Source organism: Rhinatrema bivittatum, chromosome 1, assembly GCF_901001135.1.
Source record: "Rhinatrema bivittatum chromosome 1, aRhiBiv1.1, whole genome shotgun sequence".
Classification (NCBI taxonomy): domain Eukaryota; kingdom Metazoa; phylum Chordata; class Amphibia; order Gymnophiona; family Rhinatrematidae; genus Rhinatrema; species Rhinatrema bivittatum.
Window position 1 is genome coordinate 705,757,741 of NC_042615.1, and position 25,659 is coordinate 705,783,399.

Below are 25,659 nucleotides of genomic sequence, written 5' to 3' on the forward strand. Positions count from 1 at the left end.
GGCCGTCGGCGCCATTTTGATTACTGGCAGCCGATGGCCCAAGTCCAGGAAATCGCTCCCGGACCGCTCCTGGACCCCCGCTGGACCACCAGGGACGTTTGGCAGGTCTTGGGGGGGGGGGGGTCAGGAAGGTGGGGGTTGTAAATTAATTTGGCAGGTCTTGGAGGGGGGTCAGAAGGGTGGGGGGGTTGTTAATTAATTTAAAGGGTTGGGATGGGGTTTTTTTTATGGGGGGGGGTATTCCCAGAGAAAGATAAACGTTTTCTGATCTGGGGAGTGGACCGAAATGGCCCTCCTCAGACCTGAAAACAAAATGGGGAGGAAAAAAAAAAGTTATGCACTCCCCTAATTTGCTCCATAAGATGCACAGACACCCGGGTACAGAGCCGGTTTAGCACAAAATTATTTTTTTTTTAAATTTTCCCCCTCTGAATCCTAGGTGCGTCTTATGGTCAGGTGCGTCTTATGCAGCGAAAAATACAGTATATCAGCTATGATGTTTTGCCAACAACAGGGTACCCCAGCAATGGCCAAAGGCTTCGACTCTGAGAAGGCTTTTGACAGGGTATCATTTATTTATTTATTTAACAGTTTTTTATACCGACCTTCATAGTAAATAACCATATCGGATCGGTTTACATTTAACAAGGGTATAACTGGAGTAACAATTCAAGTAAACGAAAGAAAACAATAGGTAGGAATAAGTCAAAGTTACAATCAACAGGGAAGGCCATATATGTTCTCAGTGCTGCATAAATATGGGTTTGAAGGTGTGTTTCTAAAATATCTACAACTGTTATATGTAAAACCTATATCTAGTATCATAGTGAATAATGTATGTTCAGAAGGGGTGTCCGCTCTCACCACTCCTGTATATCCTTAACATAGACCCATTATTGCGTACGATTATGGCAGACAAGGAGGTGCGGGGTTTTGAAAGGGCACATCATAGGTTTAAAGTAGCGGTTTTTGCCGATGATGTCCTAGTGTTTCTGACAAACCCCGCCACCTCTCTGGGACCCTTCTATCTCTTCAAGAAAGGTTTGGCTCTTTTGCGGGGCTTAAAATTAATAGGGACAAGTCCGAAGCTATGGACATCACGAACAATGTTCAATCTACCTGGCAGGGTGATTTTCTGCTTAGATGGGCTACCAATGGCTTTAAATATTTGGGAGTTAGGATCCCGGTTTTTCTTGACACTTTATACCACATAAATATCGCCCCAAAAGTAAAATACACTCAAGAGACTCTGTCAAGATGGCAGAAACTACAATTGTCCCTAAGAGGCCGAATACACCTTTTCCAAATGATCATCCTGCCTAAATGGCTATATATTCTACAAATGTTACCCATCTGTCTTTCTTCCCGCGACCTTCACTGCATAGATAAAATTCTTAGACAATTTTTATGGGGGGGGGGGGGGGAAAGAAATCCCGTATCCCTCTTCGTATCTTACAAACCCCTATTCAAATAGGGGGCTGGGTTGCCCAAACCTAGGCCAATATAATGTAGCGTGTAACTTACGCTTTCTTCGGGACTGGATCTTTGACACCTCTCATTATGTACCTAATCACCTCCTCACTGCCTGGTATGGGGTAACCTCTTTAAATTGCCTCTTGCATATGGACATGCGACAACTCCCTTTATACTTAAAGGACCATATTTTTGTAATGACTTTTAGGAAAACGTGGGCCCGACTTTGCAATAAACTTAAACAGCCTCTCGGGGTGACACCCTTGTTAACCCTGGTTAATAACCCTCTTTTTCCACCAGGAATGAGGGCTTCCCCTTTTTTGCGATGGGAGGACAAGGGCCTTAAGTACTTATATCAATTAATCCACCCACAAACGGGAAATTTATACAGCTTTAACGACCTGCAGACCCAATTTGTGATTCCTCGTGAGGATTTCTATGCTTTTTTGCAAATTCGACATCTCATGCAGACTTATTCCAAACACTGGCAGATGCTCAGTAGCACTAACGCTTTATGGGCACTGTTTTCTTGTACCTCTCTGAAAGGTCCCAAAATTTCCCTTTTTTACAAGGAGTTGGAGGTTTGCTGCTCAGTGACTAAACCTTTGCAGGTGCTCTTCCACAAATGGACTCAGTGGTCTGCATTCACGATCACATATAAAGTTTTCATGCGGGCTTTCCCCTATGTTCAGTCTATTACGATCAATGAAGACCTCAGGGAAACAGAGTATAAATTTTTATGGCAGAGGTTCATTCCCCCAGCGTTGGCTTATAAACTTAAGATCTGTGCCTTGCCTACCTGTAAAAAGTGCGGAGAGTCCATAGGCTCCTATTATCATGTTTTTTGGGAATGTAAATGTATACAACAATTCTGGCGAGATATACAATCGTTTTGCGTGTCTATATGGCAATGTAATATTACTCTGGACCCTATTTGGTGGCTGTTTGGAGTTGCACCACCCGGGGGGGTCACCACCACTGAGACCATGACCCTGTTTATAGCTAAGGTGGCGGTGGTCGGGAAAAAAAGTAATTTTAATTCATTGGATGGAGGATCATTCCCCCACTCATGATCTTTGGTTTAAACATATGCTGCGCCTATGTACACATGAGCTTTACAGTTTGTCCCACCAACATCCCTCAAAAACAGCGGATGATGCTAAGGTTTGGGCTCCTTTTTTGCAGTATTTAAAACCTAGTCCTTTGCTTTCTGATGAGGAGCCAGGTGGCAGTAAAATTAACACCTGATTTATTTCAGTCTAGAGACAGGGCTCATTTATATGTCCATAATTACCATATGCCACATGGCCTCCGACCTGACTTACCTCAGTTTCTTGACTTCTACCACACCTTAGTTTATCACCCTTTGTCTCATAGTTGCTTCTAGATTGGAGCTTTGTTTTTTCTTTCCTTGGTTAGTTCAAATTTGACTTCACACCACTCAAAGAACGGTCAACATACCGGGGGGGGGGGGGGGGGAGGGGAAAGGGAGTTGGAAGGTAATTTTTACATGTTCTTGTATGTTCACCTATGGTATCCTATCTTTTTTGGTGTATGTATTGTGGGTTACTGCATGGAAGTCTCTTGCACTGGATTCTACTTGATAATCAAACTTTATTGTTAGTACTATGATTACTATATGCTGCACATCTGTTTCCAGTTCATGATGTGTTTTACTCTGTTTCCCCACATTGTATTTCCAGCGGAAATGCCCAAGGATTAATGGATTCAAATGGCTTTTCGGCTTCACTTCCACGATTTGGTATGCACTGTACTTTATAGGCTACCCTGTGCAAGTCCTGAGCTTTATGGTTAATTCTAATTTCATGCGCAGGTCTGAAGTGATGTGATACTGTAATGCCATGTTATGTACATTACTTTTTCTATGTTTTGGCTGTCATGTTTTGTTCAAGAAAACTCCAATAAAAATAATATACCAAAAAAAAATCCATGCCGTGAGTTCCAGAGATGTGGTGAATAATTGTCCTACTGTCTTGTGTTAAAAGATTTTGGAATATTTGCAGATATACTGACTGCACAATGGCTAGACGTTGAAGCCATGGAAACCATAGTCAAAAGAAGGCTACTAGAATCATCTCCCTTTTGTCCTTTATTAATTAGAAATCATCTTAGAAATTAGTGATACTGATGGAAATGCATACATTAGTTCTTAATCTGTGAAAGTCAGGTGCCAGTCTCATCAGGCTATAGAGAGCGAGTTTGTGGTTGAATGGAGCTACAAAGAGGTCTACTTGGAGAGCTCTCTAGAGTCAAAAGTGAAATTGTGCTGTGTTGGGTGTGGAGCAATCATTTGTCTGGTTGAAGACGATGACTCAATGAATCTGCTAAGACATTGTCTTTACCTGGGAGGTGAATGGCATTGAGGAATATTTTTCTTGGACTTGCCGAGTTCCATATCTTACATGTTTCTTTTTATAGCTTTGAGGATCCTGTTCCACCTCACTTGTTGATGTACTACATTGCTACTTGATTGTTTGTTTGGATTTGAACTATTGCTTCCTTTAGCCATGGCTCAAATACTAGAAGAGCCTTGAAAATGGCACTTAGTTCCAGAAGATATATGTGCAACCTTTGCACACAACGGCAGTTACTATCTTTAACAGAGACATAGGGATAACCTGCATGGAGTGGCAGTTAATACCATAAGAAACTTGCTGGGCAGAATGGATGGATCATTTGGTCTTTTTCTGCCATTGTTACTATATGTGTGCACCACATCCCTGAACAGCAAAGAATGTTGAAATGTGCTCCCCAACCACGGTTAGAAGTATCTGTAGTTAAAATTCATCGAGCTTGCGGATGATAAAAAGATTGATGGCTAAAAGATTTGAAGGTTGAGTCTACCATCTCAATGATGAGAAGCCTGGATAGATATCTTGTGAGTTACTGGTTGTAAATGCTTGTTCCAGCAAAGTTTCAAATGACATTGAGCTTGTCTTATATGTAGATGTGAGAAGGGCATCACATGAACTGTGGCTGTCATGTGGCCTAACACTTCCATGAAGGCCCTGTTTGATACTAATGTCTAGGTAGAAAAAGACCAAAACTTTGCAAGTTAGAATACACATTCTTTGAAGTGAAAAAAAAGCTTTTACTTTTATGATATCCAAGTACACTCCTATGAAGACCAATTGACAAGATGGAATCAGATTGGATTTCTGAAAACTGAGAACAAACTTTAATGAGAGGTGTAGGGAGAGTGTAGGAAGTTGCCAGGTTTGCTTCCTGACAGGATCTGCTCAACTTCCTGACATGGGCTGCTACCACTGCCAGGCATTTTGAGAGTACTCTCAGTACTGCAGCCAGTCCAAAAGAAGTACACATTACTGATCATACTGCCCTGCTACAGTGAATCGTAGATACTTCCTGTGATCAACATGAATAGAAATGTGTGTGTAAGCATCCTTCAGATCCAGGGTCATCAGCCAGTCTTTGATTTCCAGGTGGGGAAGGATAGTGCCTAGTCAATTCATTTTGAATTTTTCCCTTGAGATATGTTTACATTTCTAAAGTCCAGAATAGGACAAAGGCCTCCTGACTTTTTCAGGATTAAGAAATTTTGAATATCATGACTTGTCTTTCATTATTGGGACTAGTTTTATCATATTGGTTACATATTGGAGACTATTTCCTGTTGCAGGATCTGAAGTTGCTCCAGGAGAAGTGAATGAGTGTTCAGTGGAGTGAGCGAGGTACACTTTGAAAGTTTAGGCAAAAGCCCTATTTAGTTATTTTGAGAATTCATCAGTCTGAGGTAACGAGAAACCACAAGGATGAAAAAACTGAAGTTTCCCCCCCAAGCTGGAAAAGCTTTGAAGTTTTGTAGTAAAAAATTGGATCCTGATTTCTGAGTGAATCTTGTTAGGGTCTTTTCCCTAGGATGTAGTCTGCCTTGCTGTTGTCTAACGCTGGTACTAAGAGGGTTTTTCTCAGCAGGAGTTTTAGATATAGAATTTCCATGCCGAGTAGCTGCTGCTTCATCACCAAAAGGTTTCGGCTTCAGAAGCTGGGGCATTCAATGATGATGGTTCAAAGACACAGACTCCGTAGGATGATGGCACCAACTTCATGCATGCCAAAGGAGACTTAATATGGTGACTCTTCAAAGTCCTTGGAACCAATGGGGATGATTCCTTTTCCTTCTTGTGCTCAGGGAGGATAAATGGGATTTAAATTTAATATCACTGTATGAGAGAGCTCGAGAGGACATCTGTCTATAGGCTATGCAATCACCCACTTCATGAGAGGGGCCCAGGCAGTGGAGGCAAGAATCATGGAAATCCAGGCTGGACATTTTATGCTTGCATTTAGAGCAGTCTCCTCTCACACAATTTACAATTTGAGGTTGTTCTTTCAGTTGTAGGCACAAGTATAGAGGCGTATGAGAATAAAAGCCTTGTTGCTATGTGTGATGGACAGTTTCATATACAAATTTACATTCTGACTGTGGTATATATACTTTTTCCATGGTCAAGCAGGACTGAATTCAACCATACAAGGGAGTGATGTCACTGGATGGTGCTGACACCAAAAGTGTTCTCTCAGAGCTCAGAAAGACCTACTAGTCAAATCAACAGACAGAATAAACCTAAAAATTTAATATAGTGGTGGGAAAGCCAAGAATTTTGATAGGTGAACTGATTCAGAGTCAAAACAAAAGTTGAGCCAATTTCATTATGACTTTAACCTCAATCCTCACAACAGCTTCCCAGCTACTTAAAACAAAAAAAAAGTGCCTTTCTCAACCACCTTTCCCGTTCTTGGACAATCACGTCCAGCTGCAAAGCTGTTCCCCTGTTGATATCTATATTTTCCGAGGAAACTCCTTAAAAGAATTTTCAAAACATTTACAAATTGACACTTGGAAGTTACGTGCATAAGCAGCATGTATGGGCATAAGTAGTATTTTGCAAAAGCCCAAAGTAAGAGCATACTAGCAGTGATGTGCATAAACGCGAAAGGAAAAAACAAAGGGGGGGTAATATAGAGGCATTGTTTTCTGGGGCAGGATTTGAAAGCTCGCGCACAAGTATATTCATAAGCAGAGTATGTGCATTCTTAATAAAATATGATTCCTTATATAACTTAAGGTTATTATGCGCACATTACAACTGCACATATAAAATATATGCATGTACTTTTATAAAATGGGCAGAAAAAAGTATCCATTTCCCCACAATACAAATATACTAGCATACTGAAACATTTGCCCATACTTTCAGGACAGAAACATGCAGTATTTTATAAACTGTGCAGCTCCCACCAAACAATTTATAAAATACTGTTGTAACTTTAGACATACCGATTTACACAGACTATTAAAAATTACCCTCTAAGAGTTTTTAGCCTGACTGCTGCTCAGCCATTTCTAGTTCACTGAGTTATGAATTTATATGAAAGAAGTGGGAATAGACAATAGCCAGGTTTGAAATCTTGATGATTGGCACTACTGCTCACATGAATTTATCATTTTGGTGCCCATTGGCAGAATGCCTTGGTCACGACCTTTGAAGCTCTGCCAGCACATGGCCCCAAAGCAAGGAGAAGCAGGCTTCTCTTCGGCCTGGACATTTGATGCCTTCAAAATGTGTTGCTCTAGGCCGCTGCCTATGTCTAAATCTTGGCCTGCTTGCAAGTTTCAAACTTGTGCTAATTCAATCTCTTTTGTATCTGTATAGAAAAAACAATTATAAACAAATTTAAAACTAACTTCCTTCCAACCACTCTCTATATCTTTTTATTTATCCTATTTATTCATTCAAAGAGGGAAAAGACTGACTCTTCATTCCTTTTTTTACTTTTCCAACTTTTCTCATTTTCATGTCTTCCTTTCCTTCCTGTTCACTTTCTCTCTTCTCAGTGCACCTGCCTCTCCAATTTCTTTCTTTTTCTAGTCCAGTTTTCTCTCATCTTCTTCCATCTGTCACCACAACCTAGCCTCTCTCTCTACTCTTCTCCTCAACATGGCTTGTCTATAGCTGTTAAGGTGTTATATCAATAATGACAAAGATATCTGTAGCATTCCTTGCCCTCTCGGTTTCACTAGTCCTTTCTCTCATCTTCTCCCATCTTTCACCACTCCATTCCCCCCTTAACCTTCTCACCTTCTCACCTTCTTTCTCTTCCATTTCCTATTGTGTCCTATACCTCACCCTTCCATCTCCTCTTTAAGATCTCTTTCCTGCCTCTCAGTTTCATCTGACCCTCTCTCCATTTAAGCTCTCCATATCTCTCTCTCTTGACTTTTTCCTACTGCTCTCCCTTCACCTCTCACATTTTTCCTCCCATTACATCCATCAGTGGCAGTGCTAGCCCACTGGGGTTCTAAGTAGAGAGAAAGAGGGAGGCAAGAAAAAGCAGAGGTCTATGGGGAAATAAGAAAAAAATGAGTCCCCCTTGAGCTGCTCAGGGCCCTAAGCAACTGCTTATTCCATGTATATCTTGTGCCAGCTCTGATGCCTATCTCCTCTTCCCCTAACCATCATTTCTCTCTCTCTCTCTTCAGCACCTCTCTCTTCATTTCCCCTCTGTTCCCCATCTCCTCTAATCTCTTCCCACAATCTCCTGTCTCGCTCATCTCCTCTCTTTTCTTCCTCTCATCATTCCTCCTTCTTCCATCCATTTTCTTTATCTTCCTCTCTACCAGTTGCCATCCCTCCTGTTCTCTCTCCTCCTATTCCAGCAGCAGCTCAGGCAACGGGAAGGCTAAGAAAGCACAATGCACCACATCTCTTCAGCTGCTACTCCTCAGTTCTCATGAGCTTCTGTTTTAAAGTGGGGGAAGGGGGAGTACAGAACTGTTTGTAGGGCATGTGGAATGACTAGGAGGGAAAGCTGTGAACATAGGGGCTTGCTTTCTTTAACAAGGCACTACTCTCCCCTTTCCGCTCTGCCCGCGCCCCCCCCCCCCCCCCCCCCAACCAAGACTGAGCATTTGGTCAACCACCCCTTTACAACCATGATCTGGCCTGGCCTCCTTACCACAACTCACTTCCCCAGCCCCATAACCATTTTATAAATTTAATAACGCAGTCCAGGTTATGTGGTGATACCTTTACGTATGCATTACTCAGTGGGCATTCCATCAGAAGATTCCTAACACATCTGAGATATGTCTATTTGGATTTACAGCTACAAACACTGTCAAGCATTATTTCCTGTGACTTGCAAGTCACACTTTTTTCCATTAAAAAGCAAATACTCACACTCTGTACTTCTTTAGGAAGATGGAGGCCATTCCGCTTTCCCAGCTGAACAGACTTCTCCAAGTATCGTTTAACTTCAGGATGCATATGTTCAGGATCACATGTTTGCTGAAATTATAAATGGTACAAACTGTCACCATTACACTGCTTTGGTAAATTCTTAAAACACTTTTTGATAAAGTTTTTCTCATTCACAGATGCAGATAGTAAGATCATAGTGGAAGAGCCCAAGTGCATCATTGCTCACTACAAGGTAGATGCTATTCCAAATCTAAATTGTATACTAAAAAGTGCTCTGCAGAGGGAGAAATGCTTTTCCTTGTGTGGTATTAAGGCAGGCTCCTATGAAGTCTGTTATATGAGCTGGTTCCAAATTGGATTTTGGAAATTGATGATGAATTCTAGTTTGGATGGTATTCATAATATGAAGCGTGGAGGAATGAGCTTCTTAAAGAGATATGAGTCAATTGTCCACATATGGAAAAATCAATATATTGCTCTTTTTGGAGAGCAGCAACCACTGAAAGACATTTTATAAACACCCTGGCTGGCACATGCAGTTAACATCCAAATGGTATAGCATAAGGCAAGGCAAAGCTACCTTTTTGGATGCTAAGGAAAAATGTTGGTTACATTAGGGACAACGACAGAGAATGTTCTGAGGAAGCTCCTGAGAGTTAAAAGAAACAGTAAATGATTCTGTTCACCTATGGCATGCAGAAGGCTCCTACTATTTTCAACTGTGATTTGCTAGCCTTCGTTTTTTTTAAATCTCCTGGCTCTTTTCAAATTTTTAATGAGTTTAGCCATCATGAGAGATGCTGGATTTATAACAATGAAAACTGCCTGTTGTATCTCTGGACCCTTGGGCCGAGGCAGGATGGAGCCCTGCAGGTTCCCACAGTTGGCAGGCGGACCCAGCCAAGACAGAGACAAGTCAGGACCTTCATCTATACCAGCCCTCATTCTCCTCGGGTAAAGCCTTTGGGTGCCGGGGCCAGCAAGACTTAGGTGAGCTTTCTGCTGATGGCCGAAGGGTATGTCCGTGGTCAGCTAGGGTTGTAAGGAGGCCGTCAGGCATATAGGAGGTCTGGGTAATAGAGACAGACAGCGGTCTGTCATATCTGAAGTCCAGTCAATGGTCAGAGGCAGGTAGTGGTCATCTTGCCGCGTTGGAGGGCTACTGGTATCGGGCCTTGCCATCGGGGGCCAGGCTGAGAAGGTGAGCGCAGTGGTCCGAGGAAGCATTCTGCAGAGCACCAAAAGTTAACACTGCCATTCTCAATATATGTGTGCAACATGCAAGGTGCATGTAATGAGCCTCCATCCTGTTCTGAATGAACCATATTGAGGGGTGAGTGGACAGTGAGATTTTTTAAGCCCTTCAGTCCTTGGAACTTCTGTTCAAAACATCAAGCAAGGTTGTCAATTAGTGCCAATTATCAGGATGTTTATTCTGATGTGGACAAATGTAGCATGGAGGTCTAGTGGTCAGAGCATCAAGCTATGCATCAGGAAAGCCAGGGTTCAAATCCTGCTGCCACTCCTTGTAATCTCGTAACAGAAAATCCACACAGGAGACAGACCATTCTCATGTACTGAATGTGGAAAATGTACATTAGGGAGTCCGACCTCTCACCACACCAGAAAGTCCACACTGGAGTCCCAAGTGGAGGAAAACCTTCCTTGCTAAGTTTACATTAATCTCACGCAGGAAAGTTTAAACAGAAGAGAGACCTTTTACCTATAATGAGTGTAATAAAACATTCAACGTTTTGTTTAACTGATGGGACTACTGTAAACCGTTATGATGGCGAAACCGAATGACGGTATACAAAACATGTTAAATAAATAAATAAATAACCTTGGGCAGATCACTTCACCTTCCATTGCCTCAAGTACAAACTTAGGGTCTGATTTACTAAGGCTTTTCTCCTATTCTTTGTCTATGGGAAAAATGCTTAGTAAATGAGGCCTTTAAAATGTAAGCCTTCTGGGGATAGGGAAATATCTACAATACCTGTGAATGGAATCTGATTTGAAGTACCTGAAAGGTGGACTATTTATTTGTAATATTTATATACCATTATTCTGAATCAATCACAGCGGTTTACAATGTATAAATAAAAAATATAGCCAAACAGTAACATAAACATAACAAACAGAAGATTACATCATCATGGGCCTCGACAAAGGTCATGCCTACCTGCTGATACTCCTCGACCTATCGGCCGCCTTTGATACTGTTAACCACTCACTCCTCCTAAATCAACTAGCGAACATCGGAATAACAGGCTCTGCACTGGCCTGGTTCAAATCATTCTTGGGAAACAGAGGATACAAAGTCAAAATACATAACAAAGAATCTCAGTTTTATCCTTCCACGCTAGGAGTTCCGCAGGGCTCCTCTCTTTCTCCCATGCTCTTTAACATTTACCTCCTCCCCTTATGTCAACTATTAACTAAACTGAACCTCAAATACTATCTATACGCAGATGACGTCCAGATTATCATCCCTATCAAAGAATCCCTCACAAGAACCATAAAAATCTGGGGAAATTGCCTTCAAAAAATTGACAACCTCCTATCCAGTCTAAATCTAATCCTGAATTCTTCAAAAACCGAACTTCTCATAATTTCTCCTGAAAACAGTAACCTCGCCTCAAATCCACCAACCGGCTTTAAAACATCACAAGTAAGAGACTTAGGAGCCATCATTGATAATCGACTAAATCTAAAATCTTTTGTTAATCAAACTACTAAAGACTGCTTTCATAAACTGCACGTCTTAAAAAGAATTAAACCACCTTTCCACTCCCACGACTACAGGACAGTCTTGCAATCAATAATCTTCTCTAAGTTAGATTATTGCAATTCCATTCTATTGGGTCTCCCGTCTTCTCACACCAAACCCCTTCAGATGGTCCAGAACACCGCGGCCAGAATATTAACAAACACAAGAAGAAGAGAACACATAACTCCGATCCTCAAAGACTTGCATTGGCTGCCAGTTCACTATAGAATCTTATATAAGTCTATTACCACCATCTACAAAGCTTTCCATCAACTCTCTCCGCTTAACCTCCAAATCCCATTTAAAAAACATACCTCTGCCAGACCAATCAGAGAGTCCTACATTCACTACAGGTTCCTCCTGCCAAAACCTTTCACCATATGACTCTTAGAGACAGGGCATTCTCTACAGCAGGACCTACCTTGTGGAACTCCATCCCTCCAGACCTGAGACAGGAACCCTGCCTTCCAACTTTTAGAAAAAGACTTAAAACCTGGTTATTTATGAAAGCCTTTCCAGACAATAATTGAACCTAAAATCAATTTAATTAACTCAGATCACCCTACAGGATAATCAACAATTTTGACAACCCATCAATTTTACAATCTCTTTTAAATTGGTAGGCTTACCAATTTATTTTCCAATGTTAAATTACTATCGCCTTTTCCTCTGTTCCAAGTTGTATTATGTCCCTGTTTTATTGTAACTGCAATTTTTTTCTTTTCTTTTAGCACTTGTTAATGTTTTTATCATTTTATTGTTGTCACTCCTTGTTAATTGTAAACCGGCATGATGCGATTCCCTTCGCGAATGCCGGTATAGAAAAAACTCAAATAAATAAAATAAATAAATAAATAAAATTCAAATAATAAACAAGCAGATAGTAAAAACAAACAATACAATAATTATTCATTTATAATATTTATAAACCAAATAAATAAAAGTCTATTTCCAAGTAGGCAAGGGCCACCAAATCTTAGCTGGTTAGAAACTGACAGTCTAAACAGGTACTAATGCAATGCTTCATTTAGCCCTCCCATATTTTTATTTATTCCTATATCTATTTGTAATAGTTGTTTCCCCTACAGTCCACACTTTCCTCTAGAAGAAGTAGGCATATTTGATTAAACTAGATTCATGCTGGGAACAAAAAGCACTCCCCACCTTGGGTTGCAAGCAGTCAACAAAAAGATCAATACTGGGAGGTGGAGGTGGGAGGGATCACTGTTGGAGGGGCTCATTACCTTGCATTTTAATTTCCTTGGCGCTTGACGGAGCCATTTAGGATTTGAAAGAACAGCTGAGGAGCAGGACTTGCGTATCACTGACGTCAAAGAGGTGGGATTTACTGAGCTCAAAAATCGACGCCCTGCGGCGCAGCGCCGTCGCCAAAGCCACGCGTGCCAAAGGGGCACGCGGCTTTGTTCCAGCGAAAATACTTTTGAAAGAAACTACAAGTGAACTTTTCAAGTTATCCTGAAGAGCTCAAGAATTAAAAGTGAGTACCTATGAGACTGTTGTATCCCTCTCCCAGAAGCCTCCTCTTATGAAGTTATCATTTTAACACATTGAGTAGGGCTAATAAGGAGGGTCCCATGGCATATAGATAATCTTCTACAATATAAAATACCTCATACCAAACGAAAGGCAAAAGTCAGGGAGATGTCAACGTCATCCCCTGTACTTGAACCTTCTCAGCCTCGGATCCCAACCTTTTTTACCCCAATAACAGGTTTAGAACCGGTGCAACAGGTCGCTGGAGGAGGCACTGAGCAAATGCCATCCTCCCTGACCGAAACTACCTTGAGTTCCGGTGCCCCAAGTACTCCTCCTCCACCTCTTCAAATTACATCTGATTTCTTAAAATTGCAAAATGATTTTCAAGAGAAAGGAGAAGGAAACTCAGTCACACTGGGGAAAATGGAACCAGGAATACAAGAGACTTCTTTATTACATTTGGTAAAACCAGTTGAAATAACTATGGATACACTTTGGGATGCCATAAAAGCCCTGGAGCTATCAGTATTAAATCTTACAAAGATAACAATGGACTCGAACCACAGATTTAGGAATATCGAAACCTCTATGTCAAATACGGACGTAAAAGTTCATCAAATAGAGAAGAGGCTTGATAATTTGGAAGTTTGGCAGCAGAAGTTCACCCGTGCAGAGATATTTTATGACAAAAATTAGAAGTTTTGGAGAATTCATTCAAATATTTAAATCTTAGAATAATGAATTTCCCAAAACATGATTTAAAGAAATTTAAATTTAAAGAAAGAAAGTAAATGGCGTAAAGTACCATCCCCCACCACCCTCTCTGCCTACTCGCCCTTCACCTCTACAAGAGCTCCACTTTAAAAGCAAAAAGGGACTTCTATGCTCATAAGATACATGATCTCATCTTCAACTCGAAAGCCCTCTTTGCATACTTTCCAATTTAACTCAAACCAATGCTCCCGATATTCCATTTAACCAAGCTCAAGCAAAAGCAGAAGAGTTGGCACTCTTCTTCCATAATAAAGTCGCTAAACTCCTAACACAGCTTACTCCCAATGCCATCTCGCCTTCCAGTACTTACCACCACCCTGTCAAATACATTTCTCTCCAATCCTTTGAACCTATCACAACCTTAGAAATCCAAGCAGTATTGAAGAAAATGAAACCTTCTTCACATCCCTTTGACCAAATCCCGTCCAAACTGCTACTTCTAATCCCCGACACCATCGCCAAATCACTGGCTGACATCATTAACTGTTTTTTAATCCAGGGAATCTATCCAGACGATCTTAAACTAGCCTCCATCAAACCACTCCTAAAGAAACCGAATTTGGATCCTAAAGACCCCAACAGCTTCCACCCGATCTCCAACCTTCCATTCATAGCCAAGGTCATGGAAAAACTAGTTAATACACAACTATCGCATTATTTAGAAGATCACAAAATTCTGTTCCCCACCCAATATGGATTCCGAAAAGCATTAAGTACTGAATCACTACTCATTTCCCTGACAGACTACCTCATCATGGGCCTCGATAAAGGTCATTCCTTTTTACTGATTCTCCTGGACCTCTCGGCAGCATTTGACACCGTTAACCACTCCATCCTCCTAAACCAGCTGGCAAACATTGGCATAACAGGAACTGCGCTGGCCTGGTTCAACACATTCCTTGGGAACAGAGGCTACAAGGTTAAAATCTACAATAAAGAATCTCACCATTACCTTTCCTCCCTAGGAGTTCCCCAGGGTTCCTCCCTATCCCCCATGCTCTTCAACATCTACCTTTTTCCACTTTGCCAGCTGTTAACCAAACTGAACCTAAAACACTTATACGCTGACGATGTCCAGATCGTGATCCCCCTTAAAGAATCCATCACAAAAACACTTGAATTTTGGGAAAACTGCCTTCAAGAAATCAACTGCCTCCTTACCAGCTTAAACTTAATACTAAACTCTTCAAAAAGCGAACTCCTTCTTATATCCCCTGGAAACAGCAAAATCACTAGGAATTCTCCAGCCAACCTTCACATTTCACAAGCAAGAGACTTAGGAGTTATTATTGATAACCGTTTAAACCTAAAATCATTTATTAACCAAACAACTAAGGACTGTTTTGATAAACTACATGTCCTGAAAAGAATAAAACCCCTCTTCCATTTTCACGATTACAGAACAGTTCTGCAAGCAATAATCTTATCTAAGATAGACTACTGTAACTCTATCTTATTAGGTCTCCCCAAGTCTCACACCAAACCTCTTCAGATGGTCCAAAACACGGCAGCCAGAATATTGACAAACACAAGGAGAAGAGAACACATATCTCCCATCCTCAAAGACCTACACTGGCTGCCAATTCACTACAGAATCATACATAAGTCAATTACCACTGTCTACAAAGCCATCCATCACCATGCTCCACTCAACCTACAAATCCCATTCAGAAAACATACCTCCACCAGACCCATCAGAGAGGCTTACAGAGAATCTCTACAAGTACCACACACCAAAACTGCTCATCATATAACCTTCAGAGACCGAGCCTTCTCTACAGCAGGACCACTGCTACGGAACTCCATCCCACCAGATCTTAGACAGGAACCGTGCCTATTAACTTTCAGAAAAAGGCTTAAGACGTGGTTGTTTAAGCAAGCCTTTCCAGACCACAACTGATCCCTAATTCACCAACAAACACAGTCAGACATTCTTAGAACATTGTAATTGTAAATAATTGCTCTTCTGTTAAATTCCTCTCGCCTTTTTCTCCTTCTCCCAGTTTTAAACATCCCTGTTTTATTGTAACTTCAGTGTTTCTCCTCACTTGTTACAGTTCTATGTTATTTTCATTTTACACCCCTTGTTAAATGTAAACCAGCATGATGTGAACTTTATCGCGAATGCCGTTATATAAAAACACTAAATAAATAAATAAATTTAGTATCACCGTATGATATGTTCAAAGAATATCTTGTAGAAATCTTAAAAATTCCCCAGTCTATAATTCCAACAGTGTCTAAGATTTATTATGTAATGCCTAAGGGGTTACATATACATGTTAACAATGAAGAGCAGAACTCTTTAAATCTAACAGGAGTAATTGAATCAACTGTTGACACAGTTATTACAAGTAGATCTGTGTTACATGTTTCTTTTTCATTTGCGACACAGGGATGTAGTTTTTAAGTCTTACATGAGAAATAGAATGCTTCCTTTTCAGGGAGGTAGAATTTGGATATACCCCAATTTATCTAAGCAATCCCAAGAAGATCAATACTGAAACACTAAGAACTGGAAAAAATAAATTCAGCATAATTTGGGAAGACATGGAACACAATGATTGACTAAGCAAAAATAGCAAATCATTGTAAAGTAGGGCTTTAAATCTATGTAAAGCAGAGGTTCTTACCTGTAATAGGTGTTCTCCAAGGACAGCAAGATGTTAGTCCTCACACATGGGTGACGTTATCAGATGGAGCCCGATGCGGAAAATTTATGTCAGGGAGACAGCCTGAACCCAAACAATGGGCCCTAGGTTGGGAGAGTTGGGTTCTACACCTCAAAAAGGTTCTGGAGAGCAGACTGGATGAACCTACTCTCATGTCAGCCATCCCTATCTAGACGATAATGTGATGTGAATGTGTGGAAAGAACGCCACATTTCAGCCTTGCAGATCTCTTAAACGGGATCTGTTCGCAAGAGGGCCACCAACACTACTATGGCTCTGATAGAAAGAGCCTTGACATGGCCCCCAAGATGTTGTCCTGCCTGGGTATAACAGAAGGAGATGCAATCTTCTAGCCAATTGGTTATTGTCTGTTTGGCAATCCGCCAGTCAGCCTGCCCCTGACTGGCGGATCTATTGTCCTGGGTATGGGCAACTGGATACGCTCCCTATGGCTCAGTCAAAACTCCGTCCCCGGAGTTGACTGAGGATCTGGCTGGGGTTTGGGAGCTCTCTGCTGCCTGGGATAGCCGCGGGAACTCTGATGGTGTTGACAAGATCAAGAAGGCGGAGGATAGTATTTCCTTTGTTGAAAGAAAGACTTCCTTAGCCCCAGCCTTGACAGCCTCCTGGAAGAGGACAGGTCTGGAGTACTGTCAGAGAGTTGTTGGAGGGTTTCATTATGGTCCCAGAGCTGGGCCACAGCATCCCTCACCCTATCTCCAAAGATTCTCTCCAATACACGGCACGTCAGAAAGTCGTTCTGACCTTTGGTCAGAAATCAGAGGCCTGCAGCCATGCCATTCTGCGGGCGCTGATTCCCACTGCAGAGACCTTAGATGCCGTCTCGAAAACATCTTAGGTTGCACAGACCTCATGTTTCCTGCACTCCAGACCCTTGTGCACCAGCGACATGAAGGTGTCTTGCTGCTGTTGAGGCAGTTGCTCAGCTACCTCTTGCCCCTGCTTTCAGATGTCCCGCAAGTATTGCCCCATGTAGAGCTGGTAGGCATCAATGCTAATAAGCATGTGCCTTGGAACATCTTCCTTCCAAGAGCGTCCATTGCTCTGTGGTCCTCCCTGGGGGCATGGAGGAATGGGTCTGAGAAAACACTTGGCCCTCTTGAGGGCAGATTTGACCACCACCGACTGGTGAGACAGCTGACGTTTATCGAATCCAGCAATCTTCTGAATGAGGTAAACCCTGTCACCTTCTTATTAATGAGAGGCACTGTAAGAGTGTGTTCCCAAAGCCTCAGCAACTCCTTAAGGATCTCGTGCACCGGGACCATCACGATCTCCTTAGGAGGCTTTACAAACTGAAGGTTCTCAAGCATCTTGTGCCTGGCATCCTCCTCTGTCAAACGCTGGAATGGGATGGCCTCTGCCATCACCCTCACAAACCCTGCATAGGTTGTCCTCAGGCAGAAACTACCTTCACTCATCTGGTGGAGATCATCCGAATCCTTGGAGAATTCTATCTGATCAACCCCCCCCCCCCAAGGATCACAGGGACCCTCATCCTCACTGTTTGCCACAGGGGATGGGGCCCTAGGTGCTAGACCTACGACCAGAGGTGCAGGCACTGACTGAACTGTATGGGTGACTACAGGCCTCGGCCAACCTCGGCAGAGCTTACTCCTTGGAGGAACCAGCGATGACCACCATATCAGTAGGGGTAGGCCTTGGTGCCCCAATGTGCACTGGTACCATCCTGGGAACAGACGCCAACTGGGTCAGTAACATAACAATAAGCACATTGAGCTTCTCCAGAAGAGGTATAAGGATGGGCAGCATTGGCTCCAGCATCACAGGACCAAAGCCCTGCAGTGCCCATTTCAGCACCAATGGACTCGACGCTCCAGTTCCTCCTCAAATGTTGCTGATGCCAACACAGACTGTGAGGAAGGAGGAATGGCCAGATCTTCCTCAGATCTGTGAGGGGGATCAGCGACTGGCACAAGGACTGATGGAGACCATCACGGACCCCGGGCAGCGATGGAGGATGGGCACTCTTCACTACGGGGTCGCTTTGGGGGCATAGAACAAAAGCTGGTGCTGATGCTTCTTAGGCTTCCCTCGATGCTCAGCCCGGAGAATGAAGAGGGACCTCATATGGATGTTTGGTATAGGGCAAGCTGGGCATGCTCAGTGTGTCTAATCAAAGTTTCTAGAAACTCTGACATAAGTTTTCCACATCGGGCTTCATCTGATGATGTCACCCATGTGTAAGGACTACCATCCTGCTTGTCCTCGGAGAACTCTTTTTACTACAGTTAGCTAAATAGAGGAGGTTGAGAAATAATTCAGGCAAAACAAATACACAACTGGAAAGCAAATTTGCAAAATTAACAGAGGTCCAGGTTCATTAACAATTTAATCAAGCCCCTCCCCTTTCCTGCTTTTATATGAAAAGAGCAATACAAACTACAGATGAGAAACTGCATGCATCCCCTGTTAATTCATGTGTGTAGTTCTCTGGATAAAAGCGCAAGACAATTGCCAGAATAATTAGAATATATTCTTCAAGCAGAGGATGGAAAGTGCTTTATAGCCTTCAGCAGCAATGAATACAAAATGTGCACTTCTGGGAGCAAATTCAAACCTTCAGTAGTGTTTAACATCTACTTTTTTCTGTAAACAGAGGACATTTATGGTGTGCTGCTCCCAGTCAAAATAATTACAATTTCAATGAGGTATCACATAGCTGGAAACAGAGCAATTGGGAGGCTCACTCGTGTTGATATTTGGTGCATACCTGAAAATGAAGAACTCTCTGAAATATATCTTCTCTCATGCTCATCTCCACATCAAAATCTGCAAGACGTTTATCAGCTTCTGTGCTCGCCATCCGCACATCTTTGTCCGGTGACACGTGCTGTGGAAAATCCAATATGCTTCTCTCCACTGGTAACAAAAACCAAATCTAAGAAAGCATTTTCAGATCCAGTCCTAGGTCTCATGCAGTGTGAGAACAGAACAGTTGTCAATATATAAATTAAACACAACTACAATTTGTGAGCACTATTTCTCTCTTCTTTCAAGTCTCTTAGAGTCAGATGTAATAAGATTTTTCCCACAAACACAAAAGGAAAAATATTATTTAGAATATCGTGTCCTTAATATTCTGGTAAGGAAGAATAAAAATCAGTTTTCTTGATTAAATAAGATCAATATATGATCAAAGTAGGAAAGCATGAATTATTTATGCACAATAAGATATCATCACCATCCACTATCCGGATGTGCAAATTAACCAGATAAATGTATCTGGCTAATTTGGCCAAGATTTTAGTGGTGCGGCTGCACTGCTGAATGAACTCAGCTATCTTATAGTTAGCCGGGTAAGTTTATTCTGCTAACTATAGGACAGCCAAATAACTGTTTTAGAGTTATGCTGCTAACTGATAAGGCTGAAAATCAGCACATATCTGGCTAAAGTTAGCCAGATTAGTACAGTACAGTGCGCTCCGGAGCGCACTGTTAACCTGCCCTTGGACGCGCGTTTTCCCTTACCCCTTATTCAGTAAGGGGCGGAAAATGCGCGTCCAACCCGCGGAACCTAATAGTGCCCTCAACATGCAAATGCATGTTGAGGGCCCTATTAGGTATTCCCACGCAATACAGAAAGTAAAATGTGCAGCCAAGCAGCACATTTTACTTTAAGAAATTAGCACCTACCCAAAGGAAGGCGCTAGTTTTCTGCCGGCACCGGGAAAGTGCACAGAAAAGCAGTAAAAACTGCTTTTCTGTGCACCCTCCAACTTAATATAATGGCGATATTAAGTCGGAGGTCCCGAAGGGTAAAAAAAGTAAAGAAAAAAAAGAAAAAAAAAATTTTAAATGGGCCGGCGGCCGTCGGGTCGAAAACTGGACGCTCAATTTTGCCAGCATCTGGTTTCCGAGCCCGTGGCTGTCAGCGGGCTCGAGAACCGACGCCGGCAAAATTGAGCGTCGGCTGTCAAACCCGCTGACAGCCGCCACTCCGGGCTAAAAGGAGGCGCTAGGGACGCGCCTCCTTTTGCCCATTTCTACTGCCGGGCCTCATTTAAACAGAGAATCGCGCGCACAGGCGAGTGGCCTGTGCGCGCGCCGGGAGAGCAGGCGTTCGTCCCCTCTCCTGCGGACTTTACTGGATCGGCCTGTTTGTTGGATGTTTAGCTGAATAAACAGCTGGCCAAGTGGCGGCAGCCCGGTGTGGCCGAATATTCAAACAGTGCCACTTAGCCAGATAAGTAGGAACTTAATTGGCTAGGTGGAACTGAATATCCAACTCTTTATTATTATTTTTTTTTTATAAGTTAACATGGAATGTAGAATGGTAATCTAGCTGTTAGTTCTACAAATGTGCTCTGCAAACACCAGTCTCCTCATTCCCTTAAGTCACTTGTTAAATCTGCTCTTAATGAATTATAAACTCATTCACAGACCGTCATGTGTAAATCTCTGAGAAACAGAAAAATCAAAAAATATTTTTATATTTAAATTTAAATGGCTTTTTAAAAAATTATGCGTGATAGTATTTGTTTCCGTGTTGCTGAAGAGTAAAGGCAGCGAAAGGATCTAATGGAGAAATTACTTACCTGATAATTTCGTTTTCCTTAGTGTAGACAGATGGACTCAGGACCAATGGGTATAGTGTACTCCTGATAGCAGATGGGAGACAGAGTCAGATTTCAAAGCTGACGTCAGCCTACATATATCCATGCAGGAAGTTCAGCTCTTCTCCTCGAAAAGCAACTGTGGATATATGTGTGCTTTAATAACTTGATTAACTAGGACTGGTTCAACTGATTTCCAATTGGAGACCGCCAGTGCACTCAACTGGATAACGCCGACACCCGGCAACTATGGGTGTCTTGAACTAGGGGTAATAACTGGCTTACCCGTATTTGTCTTGTTTTCGGAGTTTGTCACCCGAGGTTCCAGGATTCTGGGGCAGATAGACTCAGCACCCCGTGGGCGGGGTGCTGTCTATCTGTCTACATTAAGGAAAACAAAATTATCAGGTAAGTAATTTCTCCATTTCCTAGCGTGTAGCAGATGGACTCAGGAGCAATGGGATGTTCAAAAGCTACTCCCAAACAGGGTGGGAGGCTGCCCATGGCCCACTTAGTACTGCCCTTGCAAAGGTTGTGTCCTCCCGGGCCTGGACATCCAGGCAGTAGAACCTGGAGAAGGTGTGTATGGAGGATCATGTCGCCACCCGACAGATCTCGGTGCCTGGGCCCTTGTTGAATGGGCCTTGACTTGTAGAGGTGGAGGCTTCCCTGCCTCTACGTAGGCCGCCTTATTTACTTCTTTGATCCAGCGGGCTATGGTTGCCCTTGAGGCCATTTCCCCGTTTCTTCCCGCTGTGAAGAACGAATAGGTGGTCCGTCTTTCGCACAGATTCCGATTTTTCCAGGTATCGAACTAGGAGTCTGCTGACGTTTAGGTGACGAAGAAGGCATGAGTCTTCCAAGTCCTTACGTTCGTCTGGAGATGGCAGTGAGATGGTTTGGTTTAGATGAAATTGAAAAACCATTGCTACCTGATTGTCGGTCTGGATTAGGAACGATTTGGTCACCAAGCAGTTCTGGAATGCTCACAGACCATAACAGATTGCCCAGAGCTCCAGAAAGTCGATTTGACACTGAGCTTCCTGAGTCGACCCCAGGCCCTGGGTGCAGAGCCCCACATGGGCACCCCATCCCAGTGTGGATGCATCGGTGGTGATGATAACCTGGAAGGAGGGGAATTGAAAGAAGACCTCTTGCTCCAAACTGGCCAGGTTTTCCCACCAGGACAAGGAGGTCTGGCGCGGCAGCATTACACATATCCATACATTGAGGTCCTGGGAAGCTTGCCGCCACTGGGACCGCAGGGGCCACTGCACCCTGTACATGTGCAGGCGGGCAAAGGGTGTGACATAGACCATGGCTGCCATATGACCCAGAAGGCGGAGGATGAGGCAGGTGGTGACCTGCTGTCTCCGGCGCACCGAGCCCACCAAAGCCGCTAGGGCAGATAGGCCTTGGCTTCCACCGTGTCTAGGCAAGCACCGATAAAATTCAGGCACAGCGACGGGGTTAGAAAGGACTTCAAGTAGTTGATGACAAACCCAAGAGACTTCAGCACCTGGATGGTCAAATGCAGGGACCGAAGCATTCTCCCTTGGGAATTGCTCTTGATCAACCAGTCGTCCAAGTAGGGGAACACCTGCATTCCCAAATGGTGCAGGTATGCTCCCACTGGCGCTAGGCATTTGGTGAAGACGTGAGGTGCCGAGGCAGAGCCGAACAGCAGCATCCTGTATTGAAAATGCCTGGTTCCTACTAAGAAGCAGAGATATCTCAGGTGACTGCGGGAGATCTTGATGTGAGCGTACGCATCTGAGATCGAGGGAGCAAAGCCATTCCCCCCTCTGCAAGAGAGGGATTAAACTGCCGAGGGAGACCATCTTGAACTTCTCCTGTTTAAGAAAATGGTTCAAGGCTCTCAGGTCTAGGATGGGACGGAGTCCCCTGGTCCTTTTGGGGATCAGGAAATATCAGGAGTAAAATCCCGTTCCCTGCTGCCACAGAGGAACTGGCTCAACCGCCCTGGCCTGTACGAGTGCAGAGAGCTCGGACAACAGTATTTCCTGATGGGAAGACTGACCCCAAGAGAGGCATGGGGAGCATCCCCGGGTGCACTCAGGAAGTTTAAATGATACCCCGGGTGAAGGATGGAGAGGACCCACCGGTCTGAGGTGATCGTTAGCCAGCTCCCTCTCTCCCAGGCAAAACTCTGTAGCGGGGCTCAGCTGAGGCGCTGGTTGAGTTCTAGGGGCCCACAGCAGCCTCTAGAGGACACCTGCTGAGAATGTCCAAGGGAAACTGGAGGGTAATACTTCCTCTGGCGGTAGAAGGACCTATGAGCCTGTTATTAAAGCTCTGTTGTTAAAGCTGAGAGTAGCAGTCTGTTATTAAAGGAATTGCTGGAGATAGCAATCTGTTATTATTTAGAATAGTTGTGGGTGGATCCTTGGACCAGTGACCACGCCCTCAGGGGAGATCCCGAGAGGGACTATTGGTCAGGCTTAGTGTAGGAGACAGACACACACTAGTTCTTTTATTAGACAATATATTAAACCACCAGAGGTGGCAGTAGTGAGCTGGAAGTGCCCGGATGGGCTGTAGTCCCTCAGGTATTGGAACAGCGATCCCAAGGTGGCTGAGCTGTAGAGAAACTAAGAAAGTGAGTAGATAGGATATGCAGAGTTCTGGAACAAGTCCTTGATGATAACACTCACACCATAGTCTCTTGAGGCAGCCCAGGAGTTGGAATGCAGTAGGCCCTCGAGGAGCGAGTACCTGGTCCCAGGGAAAGCTTTGAGAGATAGATGGAAACTCACTAATGTTGTAAGCAGTGATGACTTCTTAGCAGAAGTGGTATTTAGGAGCTGGTCCGGGACATGGGCCCTCGAGGAGTGAGTACCGGTTCCGTACTGCGACCTGAAAAGAAAGAGAGAGAGCGAGGCCCCCGAGGAGCAGGTACCTCTAGTGAAGTCAGAGGAGGCAGAGTAGCTAAGGTTGTGGAAAGCGACTCCCATCCACAGCGACCTGGAGGAAGCTAGGTAAACCTATCCCTTGCTAACTCGTCGTTAGCGAAAACTGAGACCTTAAATATCTGGAGCTGATGACATCATCTCAGGGGAACACCCCTGAGGTACACGCCAACGCTGGTACATGAGTCGGGCCGCGTGCGCGCCCTTAAGCATCTGGTCAACATGGTGGCTTGCAACGTCGAGCCGGTCCGGGAACGCCGGAGGAGGATGGCCTGGAAATGCCGCAACAGCTAGCCTTCCATCAACCCCGGAGGGAGTCGCCAACGAGGTAAGGTGGGCGGAGCAGAGATGTCGGACAGCAACAGACACAACAGCCCCTTGCCTTGCCAATCTTCTGGTGGAGGAGGGGAGGGTCCGAGGTACTAGCTGAAAGATGCTGGAGGATCCCATGATGATCCTTTAACTGAGCCACAATATCTTGGACCTTATCCCCAAACAGGGGAGGTCCGCCAACTTCTCCTGTACCTCCGGCTGGAGAGCCAAAGCTCTGAGCCAGGCCATCCTGCGAGCTCCAGTGCCAGAGGCGGCCACGCGACCTGATGTCTCGAAAACATCATATGTGGAATGTACCTCGTGCTTACCACATGCAAAATCCTGCTGGACTTGTCAGGAAAGCATCATTTTGCTGTTGAGGGAGGCATTCCACCAAATCCTGAACTTTCTTCCAGAGGTTCCAGGATTGCTTGGCCATATACAACTGGTAGGAAGCAATAAGGGCTACTAACATTGTCCCCTGGAACACCTTCCTACCCAGTGCATCCCATTCCCTATGTTCTCAACCTGGAGGCACGGAAGTATGGGTCCAGGACCATTTGGTCATCGACTGGTGGGGGAGCTGATGCCGCTTAAAACCCAGGAACTTCTGCTACAAGGTAGACAGCGTCAGCCTTCCTGTTTACCAGTGACAGTGATACAGGATGTTCCCAGATGCATAGGAGCAACTCCTTGAAGCATGTGGTGTCTGGCATCCTTTTCAGTCAGGAGTTGGAAGGGAATAGACTCTGCCAGGGTGCAGACGAAACCGGCAAAGGTTAAGTCCTTCGGTGGAGACCAGCACCACTCCTCCAGGAGGGGGTGGTTCCAAAAGGATGTCCTCGGAGTCATCGAAGGAGGACTCAGAGTATCGGGCCCCCACATAACATATGGAGCTTCCTCCTCACTGAAATCCCCAGGCAAGGTCAGTGGAGGACCTGCGCTCACTGCCCTTGGCCTAGGCTCCGGAGGCACAGAGGTCCACGAAGGACCCAGCACCAGAGCAGGAAGCGGCAACTGAGGCACCAGAGACCCCAATGACCCTGGAAGCGCAGAGCCTTCCTCCTCGTAGGAACCAGCGATGGGTATTGCCCCATAGGAAGAAGGCAACGATGGCCGCTGGGGGGGCCAAAGAACCCCCAGGCACTGGCTGTGTAGGGAGGATGCCTAGCAAGATATCGAGGCACTCCAGCAGCGGTGCTAGGATCCGGTATCTGCAGTGTCACTGATGGGGCCAGCGCTTCGATACCGCTGAGGGTTCGGAGTATTGCCAACTGAACCCTGCAATCTAGCTCCTCCTTGAAGGTGGGTAAGGTGGGTGGAGGAGAAGCAGGCACCACTAAATCGCCCTCAGAATGAGGGGGATCGATGCCCAGCACTGAC

The 25,659-nt window shown here is 44.1% G+C and overlaps 1 protein-coding gene across 2 annotated transcripts in view; it reads right to left on the reverse strand.

Annotated features, from left to right (window-relative positions):
• NLN (neurolysin) overlaps positions 1 to 25,659 on the reverse strand; it is a 226,441-nt gene that overhangs the window by 137,683 nt on the left and 63,099 nt on the right. The window contains exons 3-4 of one of the 2 annotated variants that reach the window (XM_029576052.1): positions 19,192 to 19,340; positions 8,700 to 8,807 (exon numbers count right to left, since the gene is read on the reverse strand). In XM_029576052.1, coding sequence (XP_029431912.1) covers positions 8,700 to 8,807; positions 19,192 to 19,340 — 257 coding nt within the window. Of the gene's footprint in view, positions 1 to 8,699; positions 8,808 to 19,191; positions 19,360 to 25,659 lie in introns of both variants that reach the window. The other variant, XM_029576061.1, reaches the window with a different exon arrangement.